Source organism: Vipera berus (genome assembly GCF_964194415.1).
Source record: "Vipera berus genome assembly, chromosome: 3".
Lineage (NCBI taxonomy): Eukaryota > Metazoa > Chordata > Lepidosauria > Squamata > Viperidae > Vipera > Vipera berus.
Window position 1 is genome coordinate 58,009,962 of NC_138204.1, and position 24,894 is coordinate 58,034,855.

At 41.0% G+C, this 24,894-nt stretch overlaps 1 protein-coding gene across 1 annotated transcript in view; it reads right to left on the reverse strand.

Annotated features, from left to right (window-relative positions):
• The window catches only part of PTCH2 (patched 2), a gene marked incomplete at both ends in the record, with an annotated part of 59,723 nt that extends 46,929 nt beyond the window's left edge, over nt 1-12,794 (reverse strand). Inside the window, 2 exons of the mRNA XM_081324559.1 lie at nt 11,228-11,420; nt 12,654-12,794. Coding sequence (XP_081180685.1) covers nt 11,228-11,420; nt 12,654-12,794 — 334 coding nt within the window. The remainder of the gene's footprint in view (nt 1-11,227; nt 11,421-12,653) is intronic.
• Between the last annotated feature and the right edge of the window lie 12,100 nt (nt 12,795-24,894).

A 24,894-nucleotide genomic window follows, 5' to 3' on the forward strand; every position in this document is an offset into this window, starting at 1 on the left:
TACAATTCAGAAACCTTGTACATTTTTTTCAATTACATCTTTTGAACTTTAATATTTTTGGGGTCTGGAAATGTTTTTTGATATTACAGCCATAACTGTGTGCACAAATATTTTGTGCTGGAATCTAGAGAAGTATGGGCCAAAAGCGATGACAGTAGTCTCATACTAATTTACAATATTTACATCTGTATGCATTGTTATACATTGTAAGAGCCTAACAGATCATTTAAAAAAGCACATCTCTTACTGGTTTCCCTTCTTATTTAGAAGAGAAATAAAGCAAATGTTTTACATTTAAATAAGGTAGGGAAAGCATGCAGAACATAGTTTCTGGAATTCTTTTCCAATCCTTTACCAGCAGCATAGGCAACATCTGTATTTTGTTCTCTGTTATGAAGCAATTAATTTTGTCCATGGGTATAAACATCTCCTTTCTCCCAAATATTAAAAAGGTGTGTGCATATGTGTGGCACCTCTCTGTGAGATGTGACAGTTTAATCAGAGTAAGTCCATATGTGGTGCTCCTGTGGATGGATGGTTTGGTTTAATTAAGGAGGTTTATATATGTATTGCCACTGTGTGCATCTGCCTCTGTGGTGATGTGCAAGTGTGCACTATGAAGGTTGCTCCACATACACTCCAATCTGATTTATATGATAAGGGGGGAGGATAGTTTGAAAGGGAGGAATCCAAGCTACTGTCCAAATGCTTCTCCCATCAGGATGCACTGGAGATTTTTTTTCTTCACAACTCCTGTCTAAATGCAGCCCATTATAGAGCTAAATCTTTTTCTGCTGATTTCTGCTGCCATAATGATTTGGTTTTGTTCTGTTGCATTTTGAGTTATCTAGTTGATGGACAGACATACACAAACCTAAGCTCCTTTTTCACCATGTATTTCTATTGCTGGATTGGTTGGGAAGAACAAAAAGCAATAATTTAAAAAAAATCACTAAAGGAAATACCTTAGGATTAGTTATTATGAATAGTTGTATCCATGATGATTCTTTTTTTGCTTTATAGTTGACTAAACTAAAAATATTTCTTAATATTAGATATCAATGCTATGTTATATAAACTTGTTGCCTAATACAAGAATGTGTCAAATGACAATTTTTAGGAAGAATTATATCATATTTTGTCTTCACTTACAGTCCTATAAGGTTTATTTTGGTTTACAGACTTGAATTATTATGAAACTTGTAAACTCCTTTTTTAAAGGACTGAAGAATAAAGTCTGGTTGAAGCCTTCATGCAGGCAAGTTACCCCATATCCGCTCACTGCAGTATTAGGAAACTCCTCAATAAACAATTAGGAGCTGCCTTATAAGAAGTAAAAAACTAGTCTAGATAGACTTGGACTTGAGCCAGGTTGACAGTAAGGCCCCAGCATGGACAGTTTATGTTTGGTTTAATCCATGATTACTCCTATCAGCAATTAACTGAATAATGCAGCCATAATGGAAACCAAGGGGACAGCTGTGTCCCCTCTAGTTCCATGTGGGGATCTGATTTCTTGACTGACCTGAAAAAGAAAGCAGGATAGTGGAGCAGCAATTCCCTGACACACACACACACACACACACACACACACGGCCGTGGCAGCAGCAGCCACCCCTGAATCTTGATTTTATTTTTTTTTTGGAAGCGTCCCCTGCACAGAGTAAGCAGCACGCACATGCCATGGGCCACCTTCAAAGTGTTGAGGGGCGGATTAGCTGGATTAAGGCAGCTATGAAAGGAGCCATGCTGCTCAGGAGGAAGTCTCGCTGGGGGCAGGCTAAAAGAGCCATTTTTACCTGTCCTAGCTGCTCTGAAAGGCTGGCTGGCCGCTAGCTGCCTACTGCTGTCAAAACACATCCAGCCAGGATCCCGTTCCTTGGCTGGCTCCATCAAGGGAAGAAAAGGTGCCTGGGCACCCTATTAAGCTAACCGCTTGGGGCTAAACAGTTTGAGATAGGGGGAGATGTGCTGCATCCCCTGGTGCTTGTTCTCTAACAAACCTAATGGGACAAAGACAGAGACGCCAAGCTGCTTTCTAAATAAACAAGGTGGGGGGGAGCACTGAGCCCTTGGCAGGCTGGGCTGGGGATCCGGCTTTAAGAAGAGCAGTGAAAGGCTTGTTTGAGGCCTACTCCCCAATCCTCAGGCCTGGCATGCCCTTTTGTTTATTCCAGACCTAAATTAATGTCTTTATTTACCAGACATGCAAAGGGCTCAGGTTCCCAGTGCAGTGGGGTGGAGGCGAGCGGGGAGAGGAATGGCCTGAAGGAGCTTTGGCCAAAGATGAGGGGAAGGCCCAACCCCCAAAAAAGAGGGCTAAAAGAGATTCAGTTGGGAGCCATTCACTGCTAAGACTCTTGTCAGCATTGACATAAATTTCCACTGGTGTTGGCATTTACGCATTTGGCATTTCCATATGTATAGAGTTGCCTGGACTAATTATGCTAATCATCTCCTCTGTTGGCCGCTGTGAAAAATGCCCACATTAAGCACTCCACTGCCTGCTAATGTGACTTAATGTGGGGTTGAAACATACATTCATCCCCCTCTGAATGGTCAAATTTTTCCACATTGCTGCCTTCATTCAGGCAAGAAATGAATTTTTTGAACTCAGACCACTTTTCCAAGCGGGGGGGGGGGGATGGACCAGAGAATAACACTCCTTTCTCCTTTTTGCTTTCTCCATTTTCTGTCCTATAGTTAGCCCCTTGCCAATAAAATAACATTTAAAAAATCTCAACGTTTTTCCTCACTTATGTCTTAAAATTTTGATTGCATATTTCCAAGCAGATCAGCAAGGTGATTTTATTTTAACTTGTCTACTACTTCCTACTTCTTTTCTCTTGTTCAGATCCCCCCCCCCAAAAAAAGGCTTCTTCCTCCCCCAATCCTTCAATTCTTTGGAAAACTGAAACAGCCGAGTGGCAACTCTAGCAAGTTTCAGCTAGTCTGAGAAAAGAAAGATCCTTTCAAAGCAGGCCATCACAGTTAGAAGATGCTTCTTAGAGCAAATGTCAAAGCAAAGACAGTAAACAAAGCAGATTTGGAAGACAGTGGGCAAATTTCTTTTTTTTTGTTATTATATTTCTATTTTTAGGGTGTATCTGAAAACACTTCCACTCTCTAGAATTAACTATCGATTCAAAAAACTGTCAGAGCAGTTATTAGTAAGGGGGCTAATAAATAATTACTTTGCATGAGAACTTTAAATTTTCCTGAAGGCTTTATTGCCAACATTCTATTTCTGACATTAATACCACTAATATTATTTTGTACTACAGGTATAAAATACTAACTTTTTGGCAAGCAAGGAAAATTTTTTCTTCCTCTTGTTTTTTAAAAAAATATGCTTTATTTTCTATTTTCAGTGATCAATACAATGTGATTTTTGTCTGTGATCCAGAGTCACATATATGAGATGGGTGATTGTATAAATTTATTAAATAAATTTATACCGGATGCAGGCTAAAGTGATGATGGGAGTAACTTATTTTCTTAAATCATCACAAAGGGAAATTCATGTAATTATTTTTTGTGAGAGAGTTGCCATTTCAGTAGAGTGGTTGGCCTATCTATGAGTATACATTGTTTGTCTAATTTAAGGAGCCTATCAGCAGATACTTCTTTCATATAAGAAAGAAAATAATTAACAATCTGGCTTTTCTTTTGTAAACAAGGAACTTTCTATAGAATTTTGAGAATATGTGATAATTCTTTGTAGCCTGTTTCTATGAATTACCTAATTTCTTTGGTATTTGCTGGATCCTGATGCTTCACAGCATTTTGAGATATGTTTTTATGCATATGTTTCAGTTTGCTGTTTAATAATAAATTTAATGTTGGCTATTCAAGTCTTCGGAGAAGGGCGGGATATAAATGGAATAAAAATAAAATAAAAATAAATAAATTGTGTTATCTCAAGTTCTATTCCAATTTCTTTTGCATCTGTGAAACACTATGAGAAGTACATTTCAGCCTATGGCATCCATCTCACCCATGGCTTTACCCTTTTCAGATTTTTTCCCTTCTTCCCTCTTATCAGCACCTAAACCATTCAGAGCCTTCAGCTAGCCAGTAGGCCACCCACCTCTGCTGCCCACCCAAGAATATTACTTACACATATACATTGAAGCCCCTTGGCCTCTGCATTCAGCTGCCTTGGGGGCTTGTTTATTTATTCGTATGAGTGAGGTATGCAGACCCCACAGTCACAGTTTATTTATCTGTTCACAAGGCTGGCTAAAGTAGAAAAGCCTAATTGAACATATGATGGCCCATCTAACATTCTTCAAATTGCCCACTTTGATGGGGTTCATCTCCAATCACAAACATCCTGTGGTCTGATCTAATTCAAAGATAGCTTCATTCATCCCATATGCAGAGGCGTCAGGCTAAATCTGTTTCCATCAAACATCAGCTCTCTCTGAATGAATATGTATCTTCTATTTTCAAGTCTCAGCACTCTATATACACAATACTTTCATATAGTTCAGGCATTCTTCATTGAATATTATATAAAGAAATGTTAGATCACGGTACTGAAATGAATTAACAGAATGGAGTTAACATGTCAGGCTTGTATATTCTGGGAATATCCAAATATCAGAATCTTTCTTCCTCTTATTCTGCCTCAAGTCACATATTATATTCAAATACACAAGTTAACTTGCTCCTGTATTACTAGCCCCTTTCTATGTCTCCAAGCTAGAACTGAATCTAGGATTTGTGCTGTCCCAGTCTACAGAATAAAATCTGTTGTCATCTCATCCATTATTTAATGTGCTAATTAAGTCATTTGATTTTGACTACTAAAAGAAAATCAATCTTCCCTGAATGATCCTATTTAAGAGGAAGATCCACAGCAAAAAAACCAACCCAGATGTAACTCCTGGAGCAGGAAACACAACCAACTATCGTTTAATCTATCCGGACATATTCAAGATATGGAAACATATTCAAAGTCAGAAGACTCTTGTCTACCACTTTCGAACAATAAGCATCTGTTTGTTCACTAGCACTTTCCAGATCTCTGGGTAACTAGCATTTCTTCATCTTTTTTTTCTGTTCTTGTCCACTTAATATGAATGGGCAAAAAGCCTTCCATATTTTTTTCTATTTTTTGCACATTCTAGGGAATGCAAGATAAAAGCGTTTAGTCTGCCAGAATAATCATCCAGTAGCAGCTACTTTTAAAAAGGCCCTGCGGCCAGCTACACTAAAACATTCTAGTTAAAAATTAAACCTGCCTTCTTTGAGGTCACCCTGGCCTATAAATCAGCCATGACCTTTTGCCTCCATCATACTTGCTTGTTTCCAAGCCCCAAGCTTTAGATTTAATCCCTAATGAGCAGTCTACCATGGTTATAACTATGCCAACAGGCAAGTGCCATCAAAGAGATTAACCTATAAGGCCTTCTAACCAATCCCCTTGACATCGCTATCAACTTTTTCTCTAGTATGAAACTGGTTAAGATGATCACTATCAGTATTACTCATAAGCATGTTTAGTATTTTGTACACTGATGTGCCTGAACATTAAGAGGTTCCTTCCTTGCTGTGAAATTCCCAAAAAATCAGGTACTAATTGGGGAAAAAAATTCTTTATAAACCAAGATAAATCCCTTTTAGAAGAGTGTTTGGAAAACAGAACAGCACCTGTGCAAGCTCCCACACATAGTTTAAAGTAATACAATCCCAATATTATCACCTTGACTTTCACATTTATGTTAAATAAGGCTTAGTTTACTTATGAATGAAGATACTACTATTCCCATCAGTTGATTCTAAGTGGAGCCTTATAAATCTGCCTAGAGTAGACCATGTGACATGAAAAAAAACCTAATCCAGTGAAAAAAATGCCATGAGCTTTCAGAGAAGTGTTTAGTTCAAGTATTTAGGATTACTCATTGTAATAAATACTTGTAATATATAACAGAGTACAGCATACAAATTTGAGAAATCCTCTGGATGCTTATTCATCAAAACTTAAACAAAAGCATATTATTTATGATTTCAATTCCATGCCAGTTTTTTTCTTTCTAATGAGGATGCTGTTATTATCAGGCTATAACCCATCAGTACATAGAAAGATGCAAGAGATTGAAAAAAATAAAGATTCAGATTTATAATGCTGGTCTTTGTGGGGTAATGTAGAATAAACTCATGTTTTTTGTTCCAGAATACTTGCAAACATCCATACTATTCTTTTATCACATTTCTAATTATAAGGTGCCAATCCTGAATGTTGCTCATGGAATATATTTAAAGTATCTTAATTGTCACTAGCTCTTGATGATTTTTTTATGCATAGAAAACACATCTTAATGTGTCCAAAAACGATCCTTTAGTAAAAAATTAGTTAAGGAAGAAAGCTTATGAAGAAAAAGCTTGAACTATCCCTGCTAAAATCACATTTCAGTGCATAAAATTGGACAATCATTTGTACTCAAAACTTGAGATGAATAATGTCCACCTAAAAGAAGTAAGAACTTAGTGTATCTTTAGATCCATGGAAAAGAATCTAGCCAGGATATTGTATTGCCTTCTGTCTCTGAGTCATTTAAGATATCAGCAGCAGAAAAAGTTATTTTATTAAAAACAAATAATGGTTTGATCTTTTTCCAGAATAAACCACAAAAGATTTAACAACCTCAAAATCTTTTAAACCATTCATAGTTCAAAAATATCAATTTAATTTGGCAATTGCATTGTCTCAAACATTCTTACAGACTAAAAGGCATAGCTTGCAGAAATCTTTCAAACAAACATTTTCCTGCTACCATTCCCAATCAACTGCTTTACCTTCATATCATTCAGTTCTGAGGTAAAGAAATAATGGCCTCAGGATGAGGGAAAGCCTGAGTGCCTTTAGATGAGGAAGATCATATCTACACTATACAAACCAAAAGCACCAAATCCAGGTGTAGATGGCAAGTCTTATCCACACTTGTATCTATACCAAATCTTTTCCAATCTGGTATTCTTCTTGTGTGTTAGGAATCATGGTGAGGAATGACAGGAGTTGCACTCTGAATGGTAAGAGTCTAAAGAAGGATAATTTATAACAACATTGCAGATAGAATAATTAGGTGGAAGGAATCTAAAGAGGGACGGTATTCAAGAACAGGAGGCAGCCATAATTATTTTGATGAGTAGAAAAACAGAAGATCAGGTGTGATGTTGATTTCTACAATACCTATTTTCCAAGTTCTTTATTTTGCATAGTCTCTGCTATCATTTTCATAGACACTATAAACCGATAATTTTCTGCTTTAAGAATCAATGTTCTGTTTGAAGGACGTTTCCCATATCCATTGTAATATCCATACTGATAAAATAAATTCTGAGAAGTTGCCACTGATATGAACTGACAGAAAGAATTATACTACAGTAGGATAGAAGAAGAAGGGACGCGGTGGCTCAGTGGGTTAGGACGCTGAGCTTGTCGATCGGAAGGTCGGCAGTTTGGCGGGTCGAATCCCGAGTGCCGCGTAGCAGAGTGAGCGCCTGTTACTCGTCCCAGCTTCTGCCCACCTAGCAGTTCGAAAGCACGTAAAAATGCAAGTAGAAAAATAGGGACCACTCCGGTGGGAAGGTAACAGCGTTCCGTGCACCTTTGGCGTCTAGTCATGCCGGCCACATGACCACGGAGATGTCCTCGGACAAGCGCTGGCTCTTCGGCTATGAAACGGAGATGAGCACCGGCCCCTAGAGTCGGAAACGACTAGCACACACATGTGCGGGGGAACCTTTACCTTTACCTTTTTAGGATAGAAGAAGTCTCTCCCTAGATCAGGGCTAACAATCTGTGTCCTGCGATCCACATTCCACTTTCAACCTGTGGATGAGCCCAGATTTAAATCGGAAAGTTTAGGGAAGAGAAAAAGACGGGGGGGGGGAAGGAATTCAAAATACAGAACAGAAAACAGGATTCCCATGAAGCCAGTAGTTCTGTTATCTGGCATGAATTATTTCTTCTTCCCACAAGAAATACCTCTATATGAGGAAAAAAGAGGCGGATAAGACAAGGGAATGGGCAAAGAGAGGGGGGGACACACCCACTTTCAACTCTGGTCTATCTATTTATGGTTTCAGCCTTGTCAATTTCTGAAATGCAGAAAACGTTTTCCTCTCATTATCCAAGATGTATCTATTTAGGGTTTTTCTCAAATCAAAACAATCAAAGATGACTAAGGATGTAGCACATGTCAAATTCAGTCATGAATCCAAATAGATTTGCCTGCTTTGTATTCTGTGCACACCACTATAAGTAATCAGTTTGGAGGCAGTGGATTGGTAACATAGATTTAGAAATCAATAACTTAATAACCAACTTATATTTAAGAGACCCACAATAACTACAGAGAAGAATGCAGAAGCATTCAAAAAGCACTTTCACATCAGTACTTATTTCCAAGAAAGAAGCTGTGTTTTAACTAGCCAAGGATTTATAACCACATTTATAGAATAGAAGATGGAGGAAAGCAAGAAAGGAGACATATAGGTGCAATCTTCCCTTACTTCCATGTATGCCAATTTTGTGTATCCAAATTTCCCAGCACATAGCTATCCATAACAATCTATCTCAAATATATTGTGCCTGGCAAATTCTAGTCAACTGACAACATTGCATTTCACTGAAGTACAAGCACAACCAGATAATAAACAACTTGTGGTGTTGAGAAGTATAGTGTACATTAAAAATGGGATCGGTGAGAATTTCTTTTAAGACTGTGGATAGGTTCTCTTCAATGCAGCAGTCAAAGCTGAGCCCTAGATCCTGCAAGCGGCAACTCAACACTGGAAGAGGCAACAAAGGAGAATCCTGCGCTAAAGACTGATCAAACTGTCAGTGTCCAAACAATAACTAAGAACAAACCCAGTTCTGTAGGTTCTCAGGGGGAGGCTCTTGATTTGGACTAAGATGTGTTGATTACAAAAAAGGGAATTTCCCACCTTTAAATGTTTAAACAGCTGCAGATTTTTGATGGGTCTCCTTTTTGCCGTGAGACTCTATCACACAGAGGCAAGAAGTAGGGGAGGGAAAAAGGCTAAGGCTGAGGTATTTTCTTTTTTTTTCCCCAATCCCCTTTCAGAGTGTGAAACAGGTGGGTAAACTTTACTGGCATTCCTGTGAGTGTGGTTTTATTTAAAAGGGAGTGGGAGGGTGGAAGAGTAAAGTTGCCTTTATTGTTGAACAAAATCCAAGAGTAGTTTAGGACCACACAGGGAGTTTGGGTTGTGCAGGGGGAGGAGGTGTGGAACGCCAAAGATCGCTGACAGTCATCACAGAGAAACATCTGCTCTTGGAAAGCTCCCAGGCTGTTTGCAAAAAAAAAAAAGTATAAATAAATAAATAAGTCCCAGGGTGTGAAAACTCAGCACAACCTGGAGTTGGAAGGGAGAAGATTGCAAGGGACTGGATGGAAGGGAAAGAATGGGGTGAGAAAGCAATAGTTTTTAAAAAGTTAGCATGCTGGATTTCCTAAAAGCATCGGGGTTTTTTTATCAAATTAAGATGCATTCCTAGATGATACCATTATTTTGAGCTGGCTGCATTTAACCTGAATTCATTCTCAGTTGCCAGAGAGTGGGATCCAAACTAAAGTACAACTGACAGCTTGGTTGCAGATTGTAATTATTCACTCCTTCAGTATCACCTTCAGAAAGATAATTCAGTGTTCGAATATCAATAATGTAATGAACCAATCAGGAAGTGGTGGCAAGAAAAACCATAGCTGAGGGAAGAATATCAATTTAATTATACTTGTATTTGTGGAGGAATGCATTTTCACTGATAGAAATCTGGATTGCACACACTTAAAATGAGACAACATGCATAAGCACACATGTGCAGAGTAGCAATAAAAGGTTTATACACATACACTCCTACGAACAAGTCTGGCACAGGAGTCAAACTGTCTCTTTAAAAAAGGTCATTAAATTTTTGGCATGTGGGTGAGATATGCTTCCTTAAACTTGTTGCTTTAAATAATTTCTTAATAGATTAATTTAAATGTGACTGAACAAACCAGAGATTAAAGGTCAGTCTAGAGATTAACCATGATTTCATTCTTATCAGAAAATGGCCTGCAGAATGACTAAAACTCTTTTGCTTAAACTATATAGGTGTGCCTCTGCATAATTCTTCATATGCCAGACTAGCAACCTGGAAGTTTCTCAAAGAGAAAGCAAAGTGTAATAAATAAGTAAACAACTAAATAAGTAAACATCAAAATCTATGGTTTCCCAAAATTTCAAAAACTCTCCCTAAAATGTTGCATCTCATTAGTGAAACCCTCAAAACAGATACCTTCTGGATACCTTTTAGCCATACAATCTGTGGAGCAGTCTTAAGTGACAAACAAAACTGAAGTAAAACCCATCTTTATTTTTTTACTTTGTGGTTGCCTATAATTCCATGAGAACTACCGTAAAACATGGAAAGTCTGTACTCCATACTTTTACAACATCTGCCATATAGAATAGAATAGAATAGAATAGAATAGAATAGAATAGAATAGAATAGAATAGAATAGAATAGAATAGAATAGGAATTTGGAAGGGACCTTGGAGGTCTTCTAGTCCAGCCCCCTGCTCAAGCAGGAGAACCTATACCATTTCAGACAAGTGACTGCCCAGTCTCTTCTTGCAGTACGTAATTCAAAGAAATGTCCTAAAATTATTGTTTCATAGAAAAATATTGATGCAATGTTTTTACTAGCTTACACATATACCAGGTCACAATTATTTTTCATTTTTGCGCTCATGAGATTTGCACAGAAGTTGCCTATACGTGTATATATTCCCCATATAACTATTCTTTTAAATAAAAAGATTTATTTTGCCCAGTGGTTCTGGAGATTGTAGAACATACTTTATGGTCACACTCTACACTTCTTTCTGTTACATTCACTGCATATCTTGAAGACAAGAGATAAAATCCCTCAAAATGGAAGAAAAAAATTAATATCCAAGGGATTAAATATAGACTTGTTGCTTGGTATCAGTCACTTAAAAGAAGGCGTGCAAAGTGAGAAGCTCCATGCTTCCATCCCGCATGGAATTTTGGAGTCTGCCAACATCTACTTTGCAAAGGCATTTAATTGCTGGTACCAAAACTAAATTTCCTTCCAATGTGTTAGACAACTTCTATCTCACTCCTAACACACTCCACGCTACACGTAGTCCTCCTAGCATTCACATCAACCAGGAAGAAACTTACCTTCTACCCAGAGCTGTTCAATGTCAGTCTCGATGGAGGCTACTCGCAGCCCTACTGCCAATGCCCCAAAGACCAGCAGCCCCACAAAAAGCACTTTGCCACAATGACGCTGGATCCAGCAGCCCAATGTAAACAACAGAGCCTGGAACTGGGCTCGCAGCCACAGTGGGGCTTTCTGGCCAACAGCCTTACCCTGGGGAGAAAAACTGAAAGTTAGCCAAAATGCTTTCCTTACATGGAACATCCTGTTTGAGGATTAGCTAGCACTGGGGTTAAGGAAGATTTACTATCTTTAAATAAAGCATTCCTGTGAAATCCTACTCACAGATTTGGGGCCATAGGTGTTAACATGTAGTCAGTCATCTGTTATGGGCTCAATTGAATCTATTTGCTAGTAACTTATTCATCTCCTTGCTGATTCCTCCCTCCTAGTTTGAAGATACGAATTTGTTCACCCTCCTTTTGCCTTCCTTGTGCAGTTCCAGATGCATTGGACTGTACCCCATAATCTTCACACACTGTATTTTAGGGTTGTGTTGGCTGAAAATGATGGCTTTAAGCCTGCTGCACTAATGACTGGTGCTTCTAAAGATGGGCCCATTCACACTTATATTTTGGGCAGCTACTATGCAAAAAATGAGAAGTCACTGCAAAGTTTACACTTAAGACTTGGTGGGATTGTCCCACCCAGATGATGACTTAGAGAAGGATTCTCACCTCCTCTTTTTCCTGAACACAGCTCTTAACTGAAGCTTCTTGTTTGGTGTCTGTAGCCTCACTGCAGCTAGAAGGTCAAGGATCTGGTCAACTTAACTCCCAGATACTCTCAAGGGAAAGAGGGGAGAAGAAGAGGTGTAAGCTTTTTCTCCCCATTTGTCAGCTCTATCTTTTTTGTCTTATCTCAGTCCCTCATCCTCTTCCACCCTTCTCTCCATGGGATCCTTTGATCCTCTCCAGTGTTTCTTCCAAAGCCCTGACCAGGACAGGACTTCTCTTTCCACATGACTAGGGGAAATCCATCCTCCTACTCACACTCCAGCGAGCCTGGGTCCTCCTGTTCCTAACCCCTTCGCATCTTCTCAGGAATCTTTTCGGGAGTGGGCCTTTCCTGACTCCCCATTAGGAACAGTCCCCCAGGACGGCTCTGCCTCGTCTCCCCCTCTTTTCAATAAACAAGCTTCTGGGACCCCAGAGCAGACTGTCTCTGGAGCACGCATGCGAGAGCCGGCCTCCTCCTTTCATCTCCCACCCCAAAGAAGCCTAAGGGACTCTTGGAGGATCCACCACCGCGCAATCCCCGCGCCCGCGCGAGCTGCTTTCGCCTTCACCCCTTTGTAACGGCTCCTGGAGAGGAGGAATCCCCCCACGTTTTGCCCACTCTTCCCTTCCCCATCCGTGGGAAAGCGCCGCCGTCCCGCTTCCTTACCTTGGAGATCTGCTTGAGGGCAAAGGCTGCGTGGCAGTAGCTGGGTCTCCGAAGGAGATCGGAGTTGGCCGCAGCTGCGTAAGGGGACGGGAGCTCTCCAAAGAAGCCCCCGCTCCCGGGGACCGGCTGACCCGAAGCCATGGTGCGGGGTCGAACGAGGACGGTGCTGCCGGGAAGCCGGGGAGCTCCGGCGGCTTCCCGAGAGCGGTTAATCCACGCGAGCAAAGTGCGGGCTCCGAGGCTTCAGAATGGCTTCGGCGGGGATCCCCTGCCAACATTATGGGGGCGAATCCGGGGCCATCCAGGCGCCCCCCAGGCGCCCTGGGCGCCGCCCAGCGTGGCCCTTCGAGGCGCGGTGGGAGACGGGGAGCGAGCAAGCACTCACGCAGCCTCCGAGGGCGAGAGGAGAAGCGCTCGGGTGCCCGGCTGTGCAGTGCGCCTCGGAACCCGTCCCACCAACATTTGGAACAAACAGCCTCCTTCGAGATCCTGAAAAGAGGAAAGGGGGGGGGGCGAAAGGAAGGTTTGGTTTGATGGGAAAGTGCTCCAGTTCCCATTGGCCGAGGAAGAGGCAAATTACTCCGCAAACATCTCCTATTATTAGCTGCTAAGCAACAGCTCACCAAAGTGGAGAGAGAGGAGACCACCCAGGCAGCGCCTCCCCCCCCCCGCCTCCCTCCTCCCCGCCTCAAATCAATGAGGGCAGAGGGAGGGGGAGGGAGGGAGGGAGAGAGCCTTGCCTTCCACACAGGAATTCTGCTCCATAGATTTTCAAATGCTTACTGCCCGTTGTCCCTTCCCAGCTTCCCCCCCCCCCCAACTCCCCACATCCAAACCAGCTCCTTTCTTTGTAATTGCAAGCGGACGTTCGGATACATCGAGACAGCTGCAAACTTGAGGGGGGGGGAGAGGGGGGGGCGAGAAACTTTGGAGTAGGGTGGGGGGAAAGAATAAACCTTTTAGTTTAAGGAAAGGGGAGCTTGGTTGATTTCAGGAAAAGGATAGGGGAATCAAAATTGGAACTAACTAGGGCATACAAGGGAAAGAACGGTCCCTGTAGAGTGGTGACTGGAAGGAATGATTTAAGTAAGTAATTGCCAAAATACAGTGCAAAACGTCCTGTGCTTACATCAGGAGTTAGGCAGTATCTGTAAGCAAAAGGAAGGGTTTAATCATGTATAGAAGACTGAGAAAAGTGCTTTCTCTAAACCCTGTGGGCCCAGAGAAGGAGTGGATCAACAGGGATGACTGTGAAATTTCCAAAAGAAATTGAGTCCCATCATGTGTCACTTAGAACTTAAAGTCAGTCTGTTGTTACCCCTAAATTTGTTGTTTTTTTAAGGGAAACTACAGTCATTAAAAGGGACGTGGTGGCTCAGTGGGTTAGGACGCTGAGCTTGTCGATCAGAAGATCGGCAGTTTGGCGGGTCGAATCCCGAGTGCCGCGTAACAGAGTGAGCGCCTGTTACTCGTCCCAGCTTCTGCCAACCTAGCAGTTCGAAAGCACGTAAAAATGCAAGTAGAAAAATAGGGACCACTCCGGTGGGAAGGTAACAGCGTTCCGTGTGCCTTTGGCGTCTAGTCATGCCGGCCACATGACCACGGAGACGTCCTCGGACAAGCGCTGGCTCTTTGGCTTTGAAACGGAGATGAGCACCGGCCCCTAGAGTCGGAAACGACTGGCACGCATGTGCGGGGGAACCTTTACCTTTACCTTTACAGTCATTAACCTAATGCATTCAACAACTATCTTATCACTTTTGGTCTCTTTCCGCCAATTTTGACTGTTCCAAAATCAAACGGTATGTCAATGACCCATTTTCTGCCATATTGAGCAAGGAAAATGGTTTTGGAAATGTGAAGAAATATCCTGTCTTCACAGGCGAAGGATTTCTGACCACTCATTTTGACCAATCTTAATTTGTCAGGAATGGAAACAAAATCTATAAAATGGAAATAAAACCTGGTGGTGTGGTCAGAGGAGAGATAAGCCAGGCTTCAAATGGTCCAGGCTGATGCTTCTAGATAGGTGACTTGTTCTTTTAAGATGGGGAATTGGGCAGCATCCTTCACCACATCTGAAGACAGAAGACTTGCTTGGAGGCCAAGGGTAAACCTTGGCATACCCAGGTATCTCCGCCTCTTCTTTCAATCATATAAACCCTAGCCCTAACCCTGCTTCCTTCTCATCACTGATAAAACACAACCAGGCCAGTTATCACCAAACCCCCCCCCCTTCCTTTTCCATTCATTCAATTTTCCTATAAAATTAAAGCACTTTGACATAATGCAAGCTGCCTAATGCAGTGACCCTGTCAGCCACCTCCCACAAGCTAACCTATCTAAAACAAAGAGTAACTGAAACTTACAAAAAAATAATTTCCCTATCCTACATTATGAAGACGGGATGTGGACTGTTCAGATGTAGAATAGAAGACCAAAAGAAGGTTTCCTGCCAATTCTGAGGCAAGTGAGTAAAAAAAAATCTGGGTGGGGTGAGCTTCTTGATGGACAGTCTTATGCTACTGATCAAAAGGCATCACCTCTTTTTGCTGCAAAAGGGATGCAAGTAGAAGATGGTATAGTCTGGACTGCCCCCCCCCCGCCCCAGATAGGACAATTACAGAATAAAATTCTCTTCTGGAGTATGGTATAGGGTTAAAGTACTGGATATCTGGGGATACCTGGGTTCAAGTTCAGACACATACCTAGAATTTATTGATAATTTTAAATACACTACTCTGTGGAACCTCCTATATCACAGTGTAAAGGAAGAACTAAAGGAGACAGTGCTGTGTACACTGCCTTAAGCTGCTAAAAGAAAAGCAGGATGTACATTTAACACACAACAAGCCACATGAATAAGCCACATGATTACTTACCAGTGCTGTTTAGATTACAGCAGGCAACATCTCTCCTTTCCCTATTGTAGTCAGTTATCAAGTAATGGGCCTTTAAAAGGGATATTTTCTTTCAGCCTGCAAGACAGTTACTATGTTTATACTTCTGTCAGGAAGCAGGAAGAAGTGTGCATGCATCTAATCAGTGCTTTTTTTGTAAAAGAAAAAGGTGCCGGAACTCACACATGTCATACAACCCGCCTTGCCTACCCTACAAGGTTCCATCCAAAAAAGGTGCCGGAACTCCGTTCTGAGCGTTCTATGAGAAAAAAAGCCCTGCATCTAATAGATACTCATTTATATAGCTACAGACCCTGAGCTGGATGAAAATGGCCCACCATGTAGGAAAGACCATCATGTAACCACCATTCCCAAATGGTGGGTCTAATTTCTTCAAGGAGATGTGAAGCAGTCTTAGTATAGTCACACGATTCTTTGAAGCAAAGCTCAGTTTGGACAACCCAAACAGATCAGAGTTGTATTTGTATGCATTTCTGTATCCTCCTTTGACGGGAACGAAAGCTGTGTTCAGTAATCCATCATGGTAGAGTCACCACCACTTTCTTATCAGGCAATAGGACAAATATGGAGGATCCTGGGGAAATGGCATAGTGGAATATTTTATGAACAGATCAAGTGAAAGAAGGGAAGTTCTCAAAAGCAATCACACAGAATTTTGTACAATCCATTTCTAGAACAAATTTGGTAGCTCATTACAATGGAAACAATGTTCACTATCATTACGTCTGAAGACAGTAAGGAAGATTACTTGAATGGAGATATGTGGCACAAAGAAATGAAGCATTTTTTAAAATCCAGAGAATGAGATAACATTTGAAAATGGCTCAACCTTCCTAATTCACTCCAGAGGAGGAGGAGGAGGTATAGCACAAGATTTTCTCATTATAGCTAATCTCAATAAAAGTAGCTTTAGTCTTCCCGGGGACTTGATTTCCTGGTCTGGACTACCTTGTATGGCTGATAATACAAATAGTCCTCGACTTACAACAGTTTATTTTAGTGACCATTCAAAGTTACATCGGCACTTGTGACCGTTTTTCATGCTTACGACCGTTGCAGCATCCCCATGGTCACATGATCAAAATTCAGATGCTTGGCAACTGGTTCATACTTATGACACTTGCAATGTCCCAGAGTCATGTGATTTCCCTTTGCAACCTTCTGACAAGCCAACAAGGAAGCGAGTTTCATTTAACAACCTTGTTAGTAACTTAAAACTGCAGTGATTCACTTAACAACTGTGGCAAAAAAGATCATAAAATGGGGCAAAACTCACTTAACAAATGTCTCACCTAGCAACAAAAATTTTGGGCTCAGTTGTGTATCTCAATATAAGAACCTTAGTGCTTCTGTCTGTTAGTTTCATTTTTGTTGCTACCGCAGTAGACTGCTACTACTCCCACAACAATGGTTTATGTCTTAACCATTAATAGTAAAAAAAATTCATTTTTATTTTCCAAGAAAAAGTAATTTAATGGGTTGCCTAGTTTTATCCTGGACTAATTGTCTCCTTTATGTTTCCTTTAAAGTAGCCTTTGCCTTAGTTAAGTTGCATAATCTGCTGGAACTGAGCAAAAAAAGACTGGAGAGAAAAACTAATGCTTTTTGAAATAAATTAATCCAGTCTTCATATAGATCAGACATGTCAAACACAAGGCCCAGGGGCCGGATCCGACCTGTGAAGTGGTTTCATGTGGCCCGTGAAGCCATCCTGGAAACAGTGAGGGAACAGCCCCCACTGCCTTGGCCCTGGCCCAGAGACCCTCCTTCCACCAGAGACCCTCAGATCTGTCCCACTCCTGCCCTGGCCCCCATAGGCACCCTTGATGCGAAGAATGTAGAGCTGGCCACGCCCACCCAGTAGGCCATACGCACTCTAGCCACACCCACCCAGTAGGCCACGCCCACCCTGGCCATACCCACCCGGCCCCCTGAGGGCAACCGCAATGCTGATGCAGCCCTCATTGAAATTGAGTTTGACACCCCTGATATAGATCACCGGTGATGAATCCATAGCCTTTCAGATCTTGATGAACTGTAATTTCCAGCAGGTTTGCTTGCCCAGTAGAGGCAGGAAAAGTTGGAGGATAATAGGTTCCCACTCCAGATACACTGCCCACTCTTTTCTGCATTACGGTGTGTTTCAGCCTTATCATCTTTAAGACATGTGGACTTCAACTCCCAGGAGTCCCCAGCTGGCTGAGGAACCCTGGAAGTTGAAGTCCACACATCTATAAATTGTGAAGGTTGAGAAACACTGCTTTAATACAATCAAACAGCACTGAAACAGCATTTCCCAATTTGATGCCTTCCAGGTACCTAGATTCCAGTTCCTGTCATTCTCTTTCAACTCTGTGATAACTGGGATTGTTGAGATGTTGAGTCAGATACATTTGAAGGACATTGGCTTGGGAAAGAGGCTTCTAAGCCATCAGAAAGTCAGCAAAACTAATGTGATTTTAAGATTCTGAACTGGACTGGTCTCTATTAGTAAAATATTGTCTCCGACCTTTTCCTATGAGGCAAAGGGATACTGACATAGTTAAAAGAATCCAGCTAATGAGAACAAGTTCTCTGCATAACATCCCACACATTCTGTCTGTTTATGAGTCTGCTGCAGCAGCTGCAGTGACAACCCCCACTCCATGCTGATTTAAACTTCCTCAGTGCTCAACTACCAGCTTGGTCTGCTTCTAGGCAACAATATAAGTAAGGTCCTTAGGTTTCCCCACCTTGAAGTACTGTCAGCTATTCTGGTGTAAAATTTGAAGCCCTCAAAACATTGTTGAACTACAATTCCCAGCATCCCTCACCACTGACCAGGCTGGGTCAGTCTATCAAACGTTGTAGTCCAGCAACATCTGGAAAGCTATAGTTTTTCACTCCTATTTATTGGCTATTTGAAACCGGAGGGCTTTTTTTTGGGTAAAAGTCCAAAAGGAAATCTCCAATATTTCTTTCTCAGGCTAAATACTTCATGATCTGATAAAATAGATTGTTTATGCTATAGCATGTTTGTTGGTCTTTGAAGTACCACTACAGTGGGTTAGGACGCTGAGCTTGTCGATCTGAAGGTCGGCAGTTTGGCGGGTCAAATCCCGAGTGCCGCATAACAGAGTGAGCGCCTGTTACTCGTCCCAGCTTCTGCCAACCTAGCAGTTCGAAAGCATGTAAAAATGCAAGTAGAAAAATAGGGACCACTACAGTGGGAAGGTAACAGCGTTCTGTGCGCCTTTGGCGTTTAGTCATGCCGGCCACATGACCACGGAGACGTCCTCGGACAAGCGCTGGCTCTTCGGCTTTGAAACGGAGATGAGCACCGGCCCCTAGAGTCGGAAACGACTAGCACACCTTTACCTTTACTTTATAGATTATAGGCCCTGAAAAGAATATTCTTGCAGAAATAAACTTTGATTTCCATCTGCTATACTGTCTGTTCAGCATAGGTGTTCAACTAAAACAGGTCACATCTGAAGAAACTGTATAGTTTTTACCAGCTTTCCTCAGCTCAGAGCAGACTGGGACTACAATTTCCAGGTGGGTATTCTACACTTGAAGATCAGTTACTCAAAGAAAGATCTCAGTAGTAATACTGCAACATTCATTGCTCTGGTTTTGTACAGAAAAGGCTGTGCTTCTCTCCACAAGTAGCACATAAAGTCTAATTTATGGGCAGGATTCTTTTATCTCATCGTTTACTTTTTAGCTTTGGTTTCTCTTCTGGGGAAGCAGAAACTCACAGACCAAATTCAGTTTTCTCTCAGTCCTCCAGTGTAGCAAATTTTCTTGATGGGCATTGATAGCAAACACTCCTTCCCATTCTCTTTTTTTCTGGTGAATGAGAAGAATTAGAAGTGGTCCAGAATAAATCCATAACATCAGTCTTAGCCTTATCCCATGTACACTAGCAGCAATGTTATTATAATATTGATGTTATCCATCAATAAATATAAAGGTAAAAAAGCAATTAATTTCTGAAACTTATGTGGCAAAACAAGGCTACCATGAAAAATGTCACAGTACCAGATGAATAAATTTGTGTCTAAAACTACTCTCACAATGCTTGTTAGAATGTGCAAATTATCTTAAACTATTGAGGGACTACTTGTTTTTTAAAGATTTTAAACAAGATAGATAGCAAGTATATGAGCTTAAGTTAGCTAAACAGTATCCATTTTTTCAAGAAGGACAAGGAATGTCATACTATTTACATCCCATTCCCTGGGAGAAACCCATACAGGACTTCACTTTCAAACAAAGCCATCAGCCATTTAGAATGAAAGAGATAACAAGTTTCCAACTACCGGTAGTTACCCTTTATGCTCTTGTAATAACTTAACAGGGGAAGATTTTACCTATTACTTATTGCATTGCAAACTTTAGAAGGAACCTGGAGCTAGATTCATTACGCCCTTGTTAATCCAACTGAATCAGTGTAGTTTAGAAGAAGAAAAGAATCTTTTTGTTGTCTGATGAAGACAAATATGTAATAATACAAATTATATTGTTTGTATTAGCTGCAAGGCAGACACAAAAGCACATTCTGACAAATGGTGCTGTTACTAATAAAGGGGGTATATTGAACTGATATGGATTGCTGTAATTTTATTTGAATTTTGCTAAAATCTATCTTTAAATGTTTCAATAAAGGAGAATATTTGTAGTTCAGGGTTGAAATGAGGGGTCCTTGATGCTCTCTGAGCTTGGTTGTTTTCTTGCAGACGTTTCATTACCCAAACTAGATAACTTCATCAGTACTAGTAAGGAATGGGATTTGCTCTTAGTTTATATTCTAGTGGCTTGCCCTGTTAGTGTTGGTAGGGATGATCTTAGAGCACGGGTGTCAAACTCGCCACGCCACATGACGTGTCCCAACGTATCTCAACTTTTTTTTTGTATTGCGGGAGCTGGGGTGGACCGGCAGTTTGACACGCCTGTCTTAGAGGGTCTTTGGTTGGGCTGTTTCCTGTTGGCTTGTTTTTCAGTTCCTTGATTGGGGTATTGTTTACTTGACTGTTGGTCTGATGTTAATCTTGGAGTTAATTTATGATCATCTGGGTGGTGATTGCTGGTGGGTAGGTGTCTTGCTCCTTTTGTTCCCTTTTTGGCTTGTTGTCTCTTTTGCATTGTATACAGTATAGATATTGTGTCTATTTGTCTATGGCTAATTTGTCAGAATGCCAGGCTTCTATAAATTCCCTAGCAGTTTTGGACTTGGCCTGGTCTAGGATGGTCACAGTTTCCCAATTGAAACTATGGTTAAGTCTATCCATATGTTGTGTAATTAAAGAGTTTTCATTTTTCATTTTTAAAGATTTAAAATATTTAAATTTTTTTTGTATTTGTTTTTCCAAATAATTTTAATCATGCATATAGAGTAAGTGTGAATTTCTATTTCTTTTTTGGCCATCTCATATCATTTTTTCCAGAGAGCTTAGCTCAGTATCTTCAATAACTCAATTGGTCATTGAAATGGAATCACAACTTTAAAGGAGAAAGAAAACGAGAATCCCCCTAGTGGACAATAATGGAAGAAACTGCCCAAGAATATCTCTTTTATGCCCTTATATAGTATTCAGAGTAAACTATACTGCTTTATTATACATCTATTGATAACTGTGACAAAACACTGATAATGTTGACACTTAATTATTTAGTTGATTTAGATTAATGCTGAGATTTCAGAGGGGTTATCTGATTCCCTATTGTTACTAATGCTCCTTTTATACACTTATATACTCCTTTTTAAAATAGAATTTTAAAATCTTTACTTATGCAATAAAAAAGAACATTACATTAGAAAGTGAGGTTATCCTGTGACTGATAATAATGGAGCAGAATGGTGCTGTCTCCTTGAATAATAAACTATTTATCTTCCAGCTTCATCTACCCTTGTTACCGTAAAAAGAAATGGATATTAAGTCTACTATAGATGACTGCATGCAGGCAGATACTGAATTTCAACATCGTCTCTGATGTTCATTAGGTAATTAGACATCAAACAAGCTTGCCCTAAGCATTTTCAACAGAATGGATTTTGTGTATTAAACAGTCTGTTGTTTGACCAAATTGAGTGGGCTCATAAGCATCCAGTAGACGCCATGGTGGATATTACATATATGATAGCATGACACAAAATATGTAGTTAAATACAAATGGTATAATTTGTCCTTTATACGATGATGTCAGGATGCACATGATGCCATTTGTCTCCACCTATCCATATTTGGGCTTCTGATACTTAAAAATAAAAACAAAATAATTTTGTTCTAATTCAAATCACTGGTTCATTTAGCCTGCTGGAATTGTTTACCTCTAGTGCGGATGATCAGCAGTTTTGGGGCATCATACCCCCCCCCACCTAACCTCTAACCTCTGTATGCTCCAGAGCCTCTTCCAATCCTAATTACTGAAGTGTGGTGCCATGATTTCGTTTTAAGGCAGGAAAGACAGAATAGCTATAAAAGAAACCTTAATGCAGATTTAATCCCTCCAGAATAATACAAGAAAATCCTGGCCTCATCTACTGTATAGCATTATCTTGGTTGTCTCCAAAATGTTAAACCCAGCTATTAAAAGGATGGCCAACTGTGCCTTCTATGATTGGCCATATCCTTCGAGGACTTCAGACAAGAGTCGGTTCCCCTGAAGATGCCTTAATTGCTTAGATTTTTATCCCACCTTTGTTATTTTTATAAATAACTCAAGGTGGTGCATATACCTAATACTCCTTTCTCCTTCTATTTTCCCCACAGCAACAATCCTGCGAGGTGGGATGGGCGGAGGATGAGTGCCTGGCCCAAGATCAGCCAGCCAGTTTTCATCTAAGGCAGACATGTCAAACACAAGGCCCGGGGGACGGATCCGGCCCGCGAAGTGGTTTCATGTGGCCCACGAAGCCATCCTGGAAACAGTGAGGGAACGGCCCCCACTGCCTTGGCCCTGGCCGAGAGACCCTCCTTCTGCCAGAGACCCTCAGACCTGTCCCACTCCTGCCCAGGCCCCCATAGGCACCCTTGATGCGAACGATGTAGAGCTGGCCACACCCACCCAGTAGGCCATACGCACTCTAGCCATGCCCACCCAGTAGGCCACGCCCACCCTGGCCACACCTACCCGGCCCCCTGAGGGCAACCGCAATGCTGATGCGGCCCTCAATGAAATTGAGTTTGACACCCCTGATCTAAGGTGAGACTAGAACTCACAATCTCCTGGCTTCTAGCCGGGTGCCTAACCCAGAACCTTTATTCAACACCTGTATTCCATCTTTCAGACTACCTGTTCTTTTTAGGCTCAGTAGATAGCACTTTTCTCAAGTTTTTACTTTTTTTTCAGTATTTCACCTGTATGGAGTTTTGCTATTTTAATAATTAATCAGCTGATTAATCAACAGGCAGTTCAGAAGTATGATTCATTTACTCCTCAAGATTCAAATCAAAATACATTTACTTTTGAAAACGTCCCAGTCTGTGACCTGCAGGTATGTTAACGTACAGGGTCTATATGCATTTGTAGTCTTCTACCTACAGCAAAAGTTCACTGACTGAAAAGCAGCAGGATTATAAAATCAGGTATCTTTGATATTATTTACTTGTGAGTAAACCCTACTGGATTGTGCCTTGTTACTTGTATACAAGTATATTGAGCAGCCTAGTATCATTATACGAGATAGGAGGTCACATACTGTATATCCCGTAAAAAAAATAAGTAAACAAATAAATATGCTCTTAGGCCAAATGCTTCACTTGTGAAGAGAAAAACAGCATTTAGTAAAAATCTTACACCTAAGCACTTTTAAAAAACAAAATCAAGTAAACTTTTTGGATAGAAACACATCTGGAATCTGGATATGACTCATATCGGCAAGAATCTATACCGCTAGAATGTATATTCATTGGGATTCACTAATTCTGTGCCGACTTACCGTAATGTCTCTGAGAAAATGTCGAGTGTTTTTTTCCAACTAATCTCTACTATGTCAAGAGTATTTTTTTTTATTAAAACAGTTCCTAAGCATGACTAATTTACAGGTTTGAAAACAGAATTATTGTAATTCATAATGTTCAAGCAGACACTCTAATGACCCAGAAATGAAAGGATAAGTAAGTGGAGATGGATGAGAAAGAATAGAGGGCTGCTCAAACGACTTTTTCATCTTCCTGACATATCTCAATCAACTGGCAGGGTACCTGCTTATAGGCAGTGAGGGCAAAACTGTCACCAGGGCAATACCGTCCCAAACCAATCAGAAGCCAGATCCGTGAGCAGTACAGTACTTCACCCTTCGAAAAGCTATGATTTTAGGAGTAGTTTCCAAGGCTGCAAGAACAAGTCTCAAACAAACTTAACAAGTTTGGCTAGTACAATGCTGCAGTTGACTGAGTTTCTATATGAGGCTAATGCAGAGAATTATCTAATTTTCCACCATTTCTAATATCAAATTTTCATTGGCTCAAGGGTTTTGCATTGGAGCTTCCACAGGGTTACTAGATTCGAACTGCAAAACTCTGGACAACCATGAGGTGCAGCAAAGAGATTTTCTGAAACTCTCTTTCCTCCCGTCTAATAGTCACTCAGATTTTTATAGCCTAGGATCTAATAGCCTTAGTAGCCAAGCAGGGGAGGGGGAGGATGGGCTGGGGAATAGAACCTACGCATGTTGGTGAAGTAATCTGCACAGAAACCAGTGCGTATCAGTGGGGTAACATGGGGTGGGGAACAGGCAAAAAGAAGACAATTCTGTACTCAACTCTTACGGTTTGTCTCACACGCCAACTGCCTACCCAATGCTTTAGACTGGACCTGATGACACAACCATCACTGCCACCTTTGGAGACAGAGGGCCTCGCCACCCACCGCCAGCCACAGGATTAATTATGATAATGTATTTCTTTTCCCTTTTGTCACCCTAATGAATGGTCTCCTTTAAGATTTTAAGGCCCTTTGTTTGTCCTGTTTTTAAGGCGGTATTGTAGGATAGGGGATAGCAGGTGGCACGGCCAAAACAGGGTCTTTTGTCTTCCTCAGGCGCTTTTATTTTTCTACAGGGGGGGCTGGGAGGGGGAGGCTGGTTGAAGATGTAGGGAGAAGAACAGAACAGGGAAGCTCCTTAGTCACTTTTGCTGTACTGACAGTAATGGAAGAGGAGGGGGGAAATGGGAGGAGAAAGTGCACTTCTGACACATTCTCTGTGCGTAACTCTTCATTCTGATCCACTTATTCCCAATTTATATTGCCATTGCAAGATTCACAACTGAGGAAAACTTAACCGGGGATTGCAAGCAGATATCCCTGATCAAACCATCCACATTAGTTATATC